The 14,962-nt window shown below is 42.1% G+C and overlaps 1 protein-coding gene across 6 annotated transcripts in view; it reads right to left on the bottom strand.

Moving 5' to 3' along the window:
- The window catches only part of ADAMTSL3 (ADAMTS like 3), a 277,102-nt gene extending 267,895 nt beyond the window's left edge, over positions 1–9,207 (bottom strand). Inside the window, exons 1-2 of one of the 6 annotated variants that reach the window (XM_043524045.1) lie at positions 8,891–9,207; positions 6,560–6,649 (exon numbers count right to left, since the gene is read on the bottom strand). In XM_043524045.1, the coding sequence (XP_043379980.1) occupies positions 6,560–6,634 (75 nt within the window). In that variant the 5' untranslated portion in view covers positions 6,635–6,649; positions 8,891–9,207. Of the gene's footprint in view, positions 1–6,559; positions 6,653–8,382; positions 8,607–8,890 lie in introns of those variants that run through there. The other 5 variants (XM_043524044.1, XM_037911341.2, XM_037911340.2 and 2 more) reach the window with 5 other exon arrangements.
- Between the last annotated feature and the right edge of the window lie 5,755 nt (positions 9,208–14,962).

The raw sequence follows: 14,962 nt of genomic DNA, 5'->3' as shown, positions 1-14,962 counted from the left end.
GGGTAGACCTCTGAAGACATCCACGCAGTGTGCAGCAGCAGTCAAAAAAGCAAACAGGATGTTAGGAATCGTTAAAAAAGGGATAGAGAATAAGATGGAGAATATCTTATTGCCCTTATATAAATCCATGGTACGCCCACATCTTGAATACTGCGTACAGATGTGATTCTCTCATCTCAAAAAAGATATACTGGCATTAGACAAGGTTCAGAAAAGGGCAACTAAAATTATTAGGGGTTTGGAACGGGTTCCATATGAGGAGAGATTAAAGAGGCTAGGACTTTTCAGCTTGGAAAAGAGGAGACTAAGGGGGGATATGATAGAGGTATATAAAATTATGAATGGTGTGAAGAAAGTGAATAAGGAAAAGGGGCCACCAAATGAAATTAATGGGCAGCAGGTTTAAAACAAATAAAAGGAAGTTCTTCACTCAGCACACAGTCAACCTGTGGAATTCCTTGCTTGAGGAAGTTGTGAAGGCTAGGACTATAACAGGGTTTAAAAGAGAACTGGATAAATTTATGGAGGTTAAGTCCATTAATGACTATTAGCCAGGATGGGTAAGGAATGGTGTCCCTAGCCTCTGTTTGTTAGAGGGTGGAGATGGATGGCAGGAGAGAGATCACTTGATCATTACCTGTTAGGTTCACTCCCTCTGGGGCACCTGGCATTGGCCACTGTCGGTAGATATAATACTGGGCTGAATGGACCTTTGGTCTGACCCAGTATGGCCATTCTTATGTTCTTATGTTCTAAGACTGTTATCAGGCCCGCCTCAGTCTCCTTTTCTGAAGACTAAACATACCCAATTTTTTAAATCTTTCCTTACAGGTCAGGTTTTCTAAACCTTTTATCATTGTTGTTGCTCTTCTCTGGACTCTCTCCAATTTGTCCACATATTTCCTAGAGAGTGGAACCCAAAATTGGACACAGTATTCCAGCCTCACCAGTGCCAAGTAGAATGGGGACAATTACCTCCCATTTCTTACATATAACACTCCTGTTAATTCACCCCAGAATTGTACTTTTTCACAACTGTATCACATTGTTGACTCATAGTCAATTTGTGGTCCACTGTAACTCCCAGATCCTCTTCAGCAGTACTACCAAATAGCCAGTTATTCCCCATTTTGCAGTTGTGCATTTGATTTTTCCTTCCTAATTAAAATACTTTGCACATATCTTTATTGAATTGCATCTGGTTGATCTCAAACCAATTCTCCAATTTATCAAGGTCATTTTGAATTCTAATCCAATCCTCCAAAGTGCTTGCAACTCCTTCCAATTTGGCAACATCTGCAAATTTTATAAGCATTGCACTCCACTCTATTATCCAAGTCATTAATGAAAATATTGACTAATACCAGTCCCAGAACTGATCCCTGTGGGACTCCATTAGACATGCCCTCCCAGTTTGACAGCACACCATTGATAACTCTTCGTAAAATATTAAAGCAAATCACTTCATTGATACTGGTGACAAACCAGTCCCTTGGTCATCTTCCAGTGTTGATTTTAGTCTATTTTTGATCAGAGTAAACTTGAAAAAAATAAGCATTCATCCTCACAGTTTGTGACTTGACTCACAGACTCAAATTCATAGAGAAATATTCTGGCAATCCAATTATTTTGAATTGTAAATTGGGGGCAGAAGCAGTTCAAATCCTATGAATATTAGTTGAGCAACCACTATTCGTCATAAATTCATGACAGGAATTTATATATGCTTCTTGGTAAAGCTCTCACTGAATAACTAATCTGTCAGTGATAACAGATACTTCAAGATAAAGTACATTCTGCAGAGTCTCTTAAGTGTTGTTTGTCTGAGGGAGGGAGAAGAGCAGGGTTCTATCTTCAAAACATACAGAATGAAATCCTGTACCCACTGTGGTCAATGGCATCACTCCTATAGACTTCAGTGGGGCCAGGATTTTACCCACAGTGTCTTAAAACTGCACCGAAACAGTTTAACTGTTGTAGCTTTGGCTCAGGATTTGCAAATCTCATCATGACATTTTTTCATGAAGATTATTGAGTGGGTTAAGCATCCTGACTCTCGTATGGTATGTGGATCATAATCTACTTTCTGAACATTAGTATACAATACACTCAGTTACTGTAAAACAGTATTCCAAAAGTTTTCCATGAATATGGTCTCCAAGTTCACTATGTCATATAATGGACATCAGATTTTTGGACTTGCAACATCAACCTAACTTTAAAGACATTTACTATGTTGGTAGTTTTTGGCAGAATCAATTTGAGCAGATAATGTTTTCAGCATGTATATCTTTTGAATCCAGAATATTACAGATTAGAAAAAGGAACAGAATACATGTAGGGATTGCAGAAACACAAATTAAGGCAGCAACCAACACTAGTTCCAATTATATATGGACTATGAAACTCACTTTTCCAAAGAAAGCCTGGTTTAATACCCTTTTAATGTCCAGACAAGGTGCATTTGTTGTTATTCTATCCTCAGATATTAGCAATTCCATTTCTCAGAAAATAAAATGAACAGATCCAGAGAGGGCTTATCTAGTACAACTCTCAAACAGTAGCATCTTAAACTGTCATTGTGTCTGTGCTTTGAAAACCACATAGCAAAGAGTAACTGAGTGCACAGTATGAAATCTGGGTGTGAAAATTATTGATGGAAATAAATATTTTGTCTATTTAAATTTGCTAGTGATCACTAATAACCACAGATAGTCCATTATTAAGGATATAAATTAGCATATTCCATGAAAAGTGTAACTGTGTGTACCTAACAAAACTACCTTAACTAAATGGTATCCCATGATGTTAATCAGGAGACCAATCCCATGATGAGAGGGAGAGGCTGTCTCCATTATCACCATGCAGAATCAGGTCTCCTTAAGAAATAAATGTAAAAACAACAAAACTGCATTTAAGTACTTCTATTATGCGTATTAATTTTCAAACTATTTGTCTTTTCAGCATCCATCATATCTACAACACATCCTTTGTACCATTGCCATCTAGCAACACAAGAGAGCAGCTCATTTTTGTGCTAGAACATTGTTTGCAGACTCAGAAACATATACAAGTGAGTGTTTAAAACCAAGTCAAGGGCAAGTGTGAGCTCACAGAAATATTTAGTGAATGGCCACAAATTCAAGTACTGATTCTGTGACAGTGGGAGTACAGAAGTCTCTGCAGATACAGAGTCATCATCCTGGATCTTTGAAAATAATTAATGCTTTAATGACACTTCTGCTATCCTTTTCACTTAAAATGGCGAAGAAAACTGTACAGACCTGTTTCTGCTCTGATTTACACCAGTTTCATACTGGTGTAGGTCCACTAACTTCATTAGAGTCACCCATGATTTAAGAAGTCGCACCTATGTATACAAAAAAACCCAAAAATCTAAGGTCTAGCCTATGAATGATCAGTTGATCAATTCTATGGTCCCAAAGAGTCAAATTTGTGCTGCAATCCTTGATAACAACACGGATTTCTTCAAGAGGAAGCCCACACTTAAGCATTCATTGGTAAAATATTTACTGGATTATCCTATGTAGGTGGAGAGATTGCCAGTAATATCATCTCCCATTATAATGATTAATCTGCACATGACAAACTAGTCTTGCCGCAACTTGAGACAGAAACTGAAAACCTATGGAATGTAATTCCAGAGTCAGAATCTATCTAGACATTTATGCAGTGCTCATCACCATGGCATCCAAGAATCAGAATGAGCTGCTATAACCCAAGTTCACTATATTTCTTCTCAATAATAGTACCCTCTTTTGACAAGTTATGCTGCAGTTTTCTTTGCATTATATTCATGCCACATTTCCAGCAGATTCTTTTAACCTGGTCATTATTTGATTCAGTACCTCCTTTAAGCAGGATAAAATTAATCAATTTCACATAAGTGGCATGGCACAGACTTCTGACCTTGCCCAGCATCCAATTGTTTCAAATTGATGAGTTCCACACATAAGCATTTTAATAGCCAAAAACAATACAACTGTAAGTTATGGTACAATATGTGGGTAGAATGGCTCTGTGTGGCCCACAGAGTATGGCCCTAAGCAACCAATTGAATAATTAATGGTTACTAGAAACCAGAAATGGTATGTTAAATAATGTAAAATAGCTATAATGTCACTAAAAGTGCGAAAAAACAGCTAAAACTGAGGAGCATAAGGGGCTTCCTGCAAGGTTGGGTTTAGCATCCATGCCTTATACTGCCCAAAATCATGGCAAATAGAATATTAAAAAGGACGATCAAGACCAAAATTTGACCGGGCTTAAAATGTTCATGAAGCTACTCACAATGGACTGTTGATTACTTCAATGTGTTCTTTAAAAAAAGAGAGAGACAGAGACAAGTGAAGCAATGCCAAAACCATTTGTGGGGATGAGGGACCTGTGCCAATACTGGCTTCAAATCTACAGTGAAGAAGAAAAAAGTGTAAGATTTAGGTTTTGTCCATGATCACAAGATTAATATACAGAAACTTAGATAACAGATCGCTCTTTACCATGGACATTGATGCAGAAGCTGTCTGCCCTGACGCTTTCGGTGACCAAGACCCAGCCATGGATGGCGCAGCAACACATATGTCCCTTGAGACTCTCAGTGACCAGGATCTTGAGGTAGATGGGCACTAGCAGTACTCATCAGCTTGCATTCAGGGGATTTTTCAGCACTTGGGTCAGAAGCCAGACTTAAGGCTTGCTCCATTAAGAATAATCATTTAAACTTGATGTCCCTATTTTTTCAAGATCTACTTTTAAAGGACTTTCATATTTTACACTTGCTAGGGATATCAGTTTCTCCCAAACAGGCGAGGTACCAAGGATGCCCGTCACTGACCAGGATAGCATCCCATCAGGAAAGACACCTCTTAAAGCCCAAGGATCCTACACACCCCAGAACAAACTCCAGAACAACCCCTTTAAGGGGGTAAAAAACAAAAAAGGGGAAACAGTCCCAACTAAGACTAACAATACAAAAACTTAGTTGTGAAGACAACAGGCACGCTGTATGCTTCATCTCAGGCAGAAGGCAGTTGATGAGGAACTGAGGGCAGTTTGCCCACATAGTCCTATATATCCTTATTACCACAAGGCAAGGATGTGTAGGGTGCATGTGCAGGTCAAACAGGCACTGCTATCAAAAATTTCTGATCAAAGGCACAGCAGCCCATGTGCACTTGAAATGGAAAGTCTGAAGTAGAGCCCCCACAGGGACACTCCTTGAAGAAGAACCTCATTTTATTATCCCATTCATAAATTTATCAAGCTCTGGGCTTCGCTACACTACAGGCACTACAACAGCACAGCTACGGTGCTGCAAATATGCCTCTGTAGCACCATAGTGTAGATATTTGCTTCAGCAACAGAAGGGTTTTTCCATCACTGTAGTTAATCCACCCCTTGAGAGGCGATAGCTTGGCTGATGGAGGAATTCCTCTATCAACCTGGCGGTGTCTATACTGAGGCTTAGGTTGACTTAACTACGTCTCCCAGGAAGTGACTTTTTCACATCCCTGAGCAACATAGCTAGAGCAAGCTTAGCTAAATTCTGTGTGTGGACTAGGCCTTATTAATCTTATAATTAGCTAGGCTGTCTGCCCCACATTCCTATTGAATTAGATTGTAAACTCCTCAAGACCTGTGTTTGTAAACAGCACAATGGGGCTGTGGTCAGTGACTGTGGGACCTCAGTTACTACCACAATACAAATAATAAATAATAATATGAATATGAATAGCAACAACATTATCTGTGGTTGCTTAATTCAAAACTATTGTTTTATCAGGTATTTATTTTAAAAGTTTCACCATAGTATGATTTTTGGAGACTGGTAAAATATTGTTTCAGCAATGTTGTCAAACTCACTTTGCTTTCTTCTTCTAAAGATTTCTTGATTTGTGGGGATTTAAAACTTCAAAGAGCACTTCACATTTACTGCACTATGGGAAATATTAGTGCAGAGAATGACATACTGTGATGACATTATGCTGTATGGAAGCACTCAATTTTTAAAACTACTCATTTCTTGGAAGTGATTAGACTTATGTGTCAGGCAATAGATCAGTTGACAGCCAAGGCTTTCCTCCATGGATCCTGAATGCAGGAAGGACCTGATCCAAAGCCCATTCTGAAGTCAGCAGAAAGACTTCCACTGGCTTCCAAGGGTTTTGGCTCTAGCTACCCACACACTTATATAGCCCTCTTCACTATAATAACTGAGCACTCTCTGTTCCTAAGTCTCCTGGAGGCAAGAGGCAGCTGCATCACCTTGAAGCAGCCCAGCCACTTGACACCTCCCAAGAGAGTCCCCAAGTTGTAAAGGCAGGTAGAATGTTACTAGCAAAAAGGAAAATACCGATTTCCTGCCTCGATTCCTTTGACTCTAGCTTCAATGTCAGGAAAGTCTTGTTCATGGCACCACTGGATACTGGGGCACACAGTTGCCTCAACAATTTTCCATTTAAAATCATAAATGGTAGTGTCTAAAATGCTCAGCAGACCAATGTCTGGCTGTTAACACGGCAACATGATCATCACCTACCTGTAGATGGGTACAGATGACAACTGCAAGCCAAGTGATCTCCCAGGAAAGCCCTGTGGTTTTGGGGCTGGCCATCTTCCTTCCCGGGCTCTGCTGAGAGAGGTGGTTTCAGTTATAATTAAACAAAGTCAAGTGCCTCCTGCCAGAGTCTCAGTGACTAAAACAAACCGGGCAAGGACTGGGAACTGGGCTTTGGAAGGAATGCAACCCAAACACCCAAGGTTTGTGCTGGCCAGCAAAGCAGACTCGCAGCTTACTCCATAAGCACAGCCTGCAGGGTGAGGTAGTTCCAGTTAGGGACCAGAACGGGAAACAAATATGTTTGGAGAAGCTGGCAACACGGGGCGAGTTAGATTCTCTCCTACGTGTGAGTTAATTTATCAAATCAGCAACCCCTCCCATCCCAGTCCTCAGAGAAGAGGATTTCTCATGAGCTCTTTCTTCAGCATCCTCACCCACTCAGAGCTGAGGGCCCAGCCCAGGGACTTCGACATTCATTTACACCGCTTCCAAACGTGCTAGCTCCACGCAGCTCATAGGCAAGTGATCAAGAAAGGAAAAATAAGCCCATCAATTTAGCAGCGATCACCCTGAATTAGAAGGCTACATCCATCTGTCTGCCGTTTTTACTGCAAACTTCCATTTAAACCCTCCAAAGGAATCATGTAATAAGCCCACTAATTGTAACTGACCTTTAATGCAAATAAATCTTTTCGCCTCGTACTTAAAGCTGGAGTGGGCTATACAGTCATTACCAAAGTGATCACTTTAAAAAGGTGACCGCACGCTTCCCCACCGCCACCCTCCTCCTGCCAGGGACATTGTGCAAAGCCTTAAAGTGGTCTAAATGCAAATCTGATCTTAAAAAAAAAAACACCTCCCCCCTCCCCCCCCCCCCCATAGACCCTTCTCCTTTTTTAAATAGGTCAGATGTCCCGAAGGAAAACTACCTATCCAAACAGCCCAGTTCTTGCACCTGTCAACTAACTCTCATTAAGATTCCTTGCGGAAATCAGGCTGTTTACCTCCTTACAATTCGGCAGGGCTGCCGTATGCTTTTGTCATTCAAAAGTTGTAATCAACCACAACATTTCAAGCATGAAGATTCCCTCCCCCGACATTATTGCTCCGGTCTGCGATTGACACAACTGAGCCAAGCTGTCTATTTGACAGGCTTTGGTGTATATAGATTCCCAGGAGGTTTTGTTTGTTTGTTTGTTTGTTTTTAAGTGATCTGCCGGTGTAGCAAATGAAGCCCTGCGATGCACAACAAGCGAAGGGCAGGGCGCCTCTGTTTACAATGAACATGACCTGCCTATTGTGGTGGATCGCTTTGTCCAATCTGGAGAATGAGTTACCGGGCGGGGGGCGGGAGGGGGGCTAATGGAATCCGCAAACGTCCGAGCCTCGGGCCAGCTGAGGGCTGGGTCAAAGCGCCTTGGGGTGGGGGGTGTCCCTGGACACAGCCCCGTTCTCAGCACCCTCTTGCCCTCCCCTGAAGCGAGCGCTACCCCCGGCGCTGAGCGGGGCTGCCCCCCGCGTCCTCCCCTCCTTGCATCCTGCCAGCCACACTGCCTCGCCTCTCGCTGAAGCGCTCTCTCCTGGCCGGGGAGCCTATGCACGGTCCCCGAGTGGGAGCCGCCGGCCCCTTTCCGCGCCCCCCCCCCCCATTTCAGTAGCCCCCGGACGGCTGCAGCGGGAGCCCCGCAACAACCAGGGGCGCCTCCCTCCCGGGGCAGGCAACAGCCCTGCGTAACTGGCAGCCGCGGCCGCTCTGGTCCAGGGCGCTTCCTTCGCTCAGCAGTGGCCGCGACCTCACCCACCTTGTGCAGGGCCGAGCGCCCCGGCTCCTCGGGCAGCGTGTGCAGGGCTCGGCGGGACGCTGCTTCCCACCGCCCGGGCCGGGGGACGCCTCTCCTGTCAGTGCCCGCGGGCTACAGCATCCCGAATTAAAAGCGCCTGCCCCTCCCTCGCGCCAAGCCCCAGCCCACCGCCGGCTGCTGGAAACGGGCCGCCCCCGTCCTGTGACAGCCGAGCCGCCCCCCCCTCCCCCCGCACCCCGCCGGCGCGAGCCGGGAGAGCGCGCGCGCCTCCACCTGCAGCGCTAGGGCCAGTGCGCTGGGGCTCCCCGCCCCTGCCCCGGGAGCGCGGCTGCCACCACCCCCTCCTCGGTGCCACCGGCCTACAAGCCCCGCTTCCAACTGCCCTGCAGCGGGAGTCCGGCTTCTAGCTCCCCGGCCCCAGCACCCCTATGTCGGGAGCCCGGCATCCAGCGTCCCAAGCCACTACCCTGAGAGAGAGCCACCGCATCCGTGCATCAGGTACCCTCACCTTCCAGCTCCTCCGCCCCAACTCACGGGGCTGCCGCCGTACAGCTTCCTGCAGCAACGCACAAGATCCCGCCTCAGCGCCCCCACCTGCAGCCCCAGGCCAATGCAGACCGATCCCTGAGCTACAGGAGTCCCAGCTTGTGCAGGTAGTTAGACGCTCAGCCGGTCCTGGAAACCTCTCAGCCAGTCAGCAAAAGCCGACTCTCACCCACTGCCTAGCCCATGTGCCCTGCCGGGACAAAGGAACCTGCACTAGCAGACAGTTCTTCTTCCCCGATGTAACTTAGCCAGCAAATTGAGGCTAATCAATTCCCAGACCTCAACAATCCTGATAACTCTCAATACAGCTGCAAATCTCTTTAGACACCAAAGACGACTTTAATCACTCTGTCTTTTAAGACATTTTAGGTCTCCGACTGTGTACGCCCCAAACAGCACTTGGTAACATTTTATCCCCTTACTTGAGACGGATGAACTATATATAACATTGTAAAAACCTTTTGCCTTTGCACTGTTGCTTCCCACTCATGGGCCAAAGGACATTTCCAGTTACACAGCATCAATACTCAACAGACAGTAAAAAGGTCTATTATTTTATCTGTGCCACTGAAGTTTAAAATATACACCAGTGAACTAAACAACCGATGAAGGGTTTGTTCAAATACGTTGCAAGGGAAACTTTTCCAATTTGTTCAGACTTCTCGAAAGCAAGCTAAAAAAAGTCTCTTCCATAGTTAGGACCGGAGCGCCCTCCAGTGAAACAACTAGTTTGTGAAGAGAAGCAAAGAGAAGATGGAAGTTAGGAAGGTGAGTTGAAGGGTCATGTTGAGGGAGGTCCTCAAACCCAACTGTAACATCTTTCACAGTGAAGGTTCTAATGAACTTTACTGACTTTGTAAAATAGCTTTATGGGGTCCAGCTTATTTGTGTCTCTATCAAACGTGCTCAGTTTTCAAGTAAAGATGTCTATCTAAATGTCAGCCCCGGAAAGCCATCGGGAAAGCTGAGAAATGCTGTCTCCTTTCCTGTTCAGCATTACCATGAGTAATAGGCTTGAGCTATAACAGGAATTATAACTAAAACTAAGAGATTGGCCTGTCCTAGTCACCTGGCACAGGACTAGAAGGTTAGTACATCTGCTTCATGACAGAGTTCAGTATCCAGCTGAAGTGAGCTGTAGCTCAGGAAAGCTTATGCTCAAATAAATTTGTTAGTCTCTAAGGTGCCACAAGTCCTCCTTTTCTTTTTGTGGATACAGACTAACAGGGCTGCTACTCTTAAACCTATACAACCACATTGTCCTTAAATTATGTTTTCAGTTATACCTTGTGAGCAGTAGCTCACGAAAGCTTATGCTCAAATAAATTTGTTAGTCTCTAAGGTGCCACAAGTCCTCCTTTTCTTTTTGCGGATATAGACTAACATGGTTGCTACTCTGAAACTTGTACAACACTATTACCATTCCTGAGGTTGAACAGATTTAACTAGGCTATGCATTGATGCCAATCAGGTTACACAGGTGGCCCAAAATTGGAAAACAGTTAGCAGTTCTGTTGAGTCAGGAGCCAGAAAAAGATATAGTTCACTGTCCCAGAGCTGTGTTGGTTCTGAAGGGCTAACAACAATAAAAAGTGTTTTCACTAAAGTAAGCAAATCTGACTCTGAATGCAGACAGCTCAGCATCTGCTGTATAAGGAGGTGCCCTAGTTACATAATCACTTTTTAGAGCAGAACTACATGGTGAAAATGTGTAGCACTCTTGAGATCCTAAAATCTCTCTGTTCCCAGAATAAAGGCTGCAGAGTAGGGGAAAAAACACTTTGCTGTGCTATCCTACAGTAAATAATTGACAGAATACACAGTTTGTTTTCCAAAATGGGCATATTTAGAGAGTATAGCAACATGAACTGCATGAAGATATAGTAGTGCCTATTTGCTCTCAGTTTCCAGAAGTACTGAAATTAGTGAAATTGACAAGGTTTGGAGATGTGGTTCTAATAAATATTTTCCATTTGAGTGCTTGTCCAAGTGTTTTTTTAATTGTTTCTTTTCCCTCTTCAACTCTATGCTTTTCAATTTTCTTCTTCTGTCCTCCCAACCCAACCAAATTCTTTCTCTAAGGATATCAATTGCTTCTGACACCCATTTCCAGACTGGTAGGCACAATCAGTTATTGCACATTTATACCCATTTTCTACAAAATACAGTGGCACCATGTGCCTGCATATCAGAGGAAACTATCAACCCGAAATACGACTCTTGGAAATTTTGATTCATCTTCAACACAGTTGTGAAATGGGAGAAAAGTATTGTTATGGCCAGTAAAATAAATTATAGACGTCAACCACCAGCAGAGTGTTTAATACAGAAAAATAAATATGGATTCTAAGACCCAAATCCTAGCTTTATGCACGTGACTAGATCCACTGGCTTCAGCTAAGCTACTCATGTGCGTAAAGTTACACAGATGCTTAAATCTTTGCAGGGCCTTCAACTGTAAATTATTTGGGAAAGAGACCATGTCTACCTTAGTGTTTTTATAGGACCTAGCACAATGGAAGCATGATCTTGATTGCGAGCTCTGAGCACTACACATTGTATACATAGTAAACACTACTAGTGCTTGATGGATTGGTGCAGTCTCCTACAGGTATTCTGTAAACAATACATCTATTATAGTTAATATTTGAAAGGAAGTGCTCCTGACCTAAACCATCCAGGTGTCATGATTTTTTTTGTTTTGTTTCTTCCATTCCACGCCACCCTCTGTCTGTTTTTGACTCTCTTGGATTAGACTGTTGCTTCTTGTAAAGTAACATAAAAACTCATGAAACAATAATGTAGTTGGAACATATATTGCACAGATAATTATCTTGTATACCCCAAATCTTAATTCAGAGTTACCCCACACTGGATATGTGGGACTTAGATGTACTCTTTTTAGTGGGAAACAATTCTGATATGCTTGTAGACTCCAAAATTCACATGCATAATTTCTTTATTAATCTGTTGTCAGTAGTTATGTTTTTCATAATACATATTCTTTCTTTTTGCTGGACTGTAAAATATGTATAATTTAGATTAATATTAAACATGGCAATTGTGAGGCCCCCACTGTTCATAAAACTGTGAAATATGAAGATTTATGCTTATTTCATTGAACTATTGCAACTATGATCCTGTCCATCTGTGCAGCTGGCATGTTCCCACAAGGAAGCTGGTTGGAACTATGATAGCATTATCCTTTATTTATTTTGAGTTAGCTTAAAACCATGGGCCTTTGCAACTGATCCCAACATTGAAACACTTTCTCACACTCACACTTAGGCTTGATTTTAACTACTGAAATTTCCAAATGAGACTGAACAGTGCAAACAGGAAAGACATGAGAAAAGAGGTTTTTTTGTGGGGCATAACCAAAGGCAAAATCAAAGCGGAAAAAAAATCTGATTTTAGCCAGTCTACTATTATTTACAATAGCTCAGTTTAAGTGAATTGTGACCATCAAAATTCAGCCCCTAGGTGTATGCCAGCAGAGGATGTGCAAGCCTAAAAAGGAAAATGGCACATTTTTTAATATGTCATCATCATATTCAAGAGCAGGAGCAAACTATCGCTGTCTTTGAGATACTTCAACCCATTTATGACACAGTTCTCTGAAAGCATGCTCAACTGAATCAATCAGATGTTCATGAGGGCCATTTTCACTACATAGGGAAAGTCTACGATAGTCAGGGAGTGTTTGGCAAAGCTGGAGTCTGAGTTCCACTTAAACAATGCAGAACAGCTTTTGTCACCTAAATCAGGATTCAATTTAATGAGTACCAAGGTGCAAGTGTCCTGCAGAGGCCTCGTGGCTGCAACTGCAGAAACTAATTTTGGCTTCAGATCCCTAAATAATCAATAACAGCAACACCTGATAGACTAGTAAAAATAAAATATTTAGTTTCATGTAACCAATATCACGTGCACCCCTATATTGTATAACTTGTTTTGTGGTTTTGTATTGTACTGGTGTTTGCCTTTAAATGACAATCTCTTTGAGGCAGGGATCATACACTGACAGACCTCACAAGTGTACACTGCTATATAAGGACCAAATTCTTTGCAGGTGTAAGTTGGTGCAGCTCAAGTATGGTTGTGTAGCCTTGATCCCCAGGATCTGTGGAAGGCATTGTACTCCACATCACCCTTTATCCAGTGATATTAGTATATGGCCAGAATAGCAGGTAGGAAACAGTGCCTTTAGTTTGAATGTTTTAGTTTATGGTTAAATTAGTATAATATTAACTCCCGCAATGAATGCAAATGGTCATTGTTTCAAGTATTTTAATAAAAAATGTCCATCTTTTCTGATCAAATTCCTTTTCAGCCTCAACTGAAACAACTTGTGACGCATTTGCATATTTATGATCCTGTACAGTAGTAGATGTCTTAAATGTCACCACTTTCCTCTCCAAAATAAGCACGACTTGATTCAGATGGCATACATTTTCATTTTTATTGTACTTTAATGGTCAAAGCCCTCAATAAAATGTTAGTACTGACATTTGGAGTTCAATTTTTAACATATTTACATGATTGTTATGTGGTTTTGTGGCATATCTTTTTACAGAGGGATTGAGGTGATTATTGTGTGCATAATTTGAAAATGTGTAAACACGCACAGATGAAGATCTGTATGCAGAGAAGTCAAAGGGAAAGTATACTGCAGAGGCAAAGTATGTTATGTTTACTTATTCATAATGTCTGTATTCCTTACCAATTTTTTTCAAACTTTGCAAAAAATGCATCCCTACTGAGGACTATGAACATGCCAAATTTGAATTCCTGAGCCTGTGTTTTCTGTCCTCCTGCAAATGTGTCACTGATCTACTTCCCCAAAGTCTTTGATTGCGGTGACTTCTGCAGTTGTCAGGAGTAAAGTGTTCTGGGGTACATCAGCGCCACATCAGGTAACGGTAAATAAATTGGCCCAGGAGCTCTGGGGAGATCAGTGTTGTTGCAAGCCATGAACAACAGCAAATAAACAAAACTCAACAGTAGGTAAAGAGTATTACTTACTTTTGCTCACTGAAACTCTGCAGTGATGGTGATGGGAAGGGCATGAGGGGAGTGGGTATCCCAAGTATGAGGTAGTTTTACTTGTCCTGTCACCATGCAAATTACTGAAACGCAGATGAAATGGGGAGAAGGAAATGAAGAGTGAACTAGAGGGGAGGATACCAGAAGCATGGAGTGGCTGAGGGAGGGAAAGAGGGATAAATAATGAAGGAGAGGGAAGGAATAATTGAGGGGTCATTGGGACCTGTGAGGAAAGAAAAGCAGTGTGAGTAGAGAAGGTTTAGTAAGGTTAAAAAATTAAAAGCAGACTACTTGGAAATTCTGGAGATTCAGACTTTGAGGATCTCAAATACAGCTGGTAGGAAAAGAAGTGTGAATGTTTCTGTTTTCCAATATTTTTGTCAAAATTTTTATTTGATAGCAATTTTTCTACCAGCACTGGGACTTCCTCTGCCTTATAACCTGGGCCATTTTTCCTCAAAGTGAAAACACAGATTCAAATATGACCTGATATTGAAGCCTGCTGTTATCCTGGAATGAATCCACAGTATCTCTGTTTAAGTCAGTACCGTTATAAATCTGGAGTAACTGAGAGCAAAATTTCGGCCCACTTTCTTATTCCACACAGGGATCTTGTATGGATATCGATGTGTGTTCTTGGCAACTGTCAAGGGATGAGAGCATGAGGAGGTAGATATCCTTACAGACTGTGATCATGTGGATAGAGTTATTCTGTATTTGTAACTGAGAGCAAAATAGTTTAATACACTGATAAGTAAAGAAAGAATATGACACTATATCAGACAAAAAAAGACACCAATGACCAAACACTGCTATCAGGTACACACATCTTACTTCAGATTTTGTCAGGAAAAAAATCAATTGTTTTATTTTTACACTTGGCTCATAAATTGATAAAAATCAGTGCTAAAAATTCTATACTTAAAAAAACTAAAAGAATCTTCAAAATATAAAACATATATAGGGATGGGGAAAATGTACACAAGAA

This window comes from Chelonia mydas, chromosome 10 (genome assembly GCF_015237465.2).
Source record: "Chelonia mydas isolate rCheMyd1 chromosome 10, rCheMyd1.pri.v2, whole genome shotgun sequence".
NCBI lineage: Eukaryota > Metazoa > Chordata > Testudines > Cheloniidae > Chelonia > Chelonia mydas.
The sequence above is the reverse complement of the archived record's forward strand: the minus strand, read 5'-3'. Positions and strand labels throughout refer to the sequence as shown.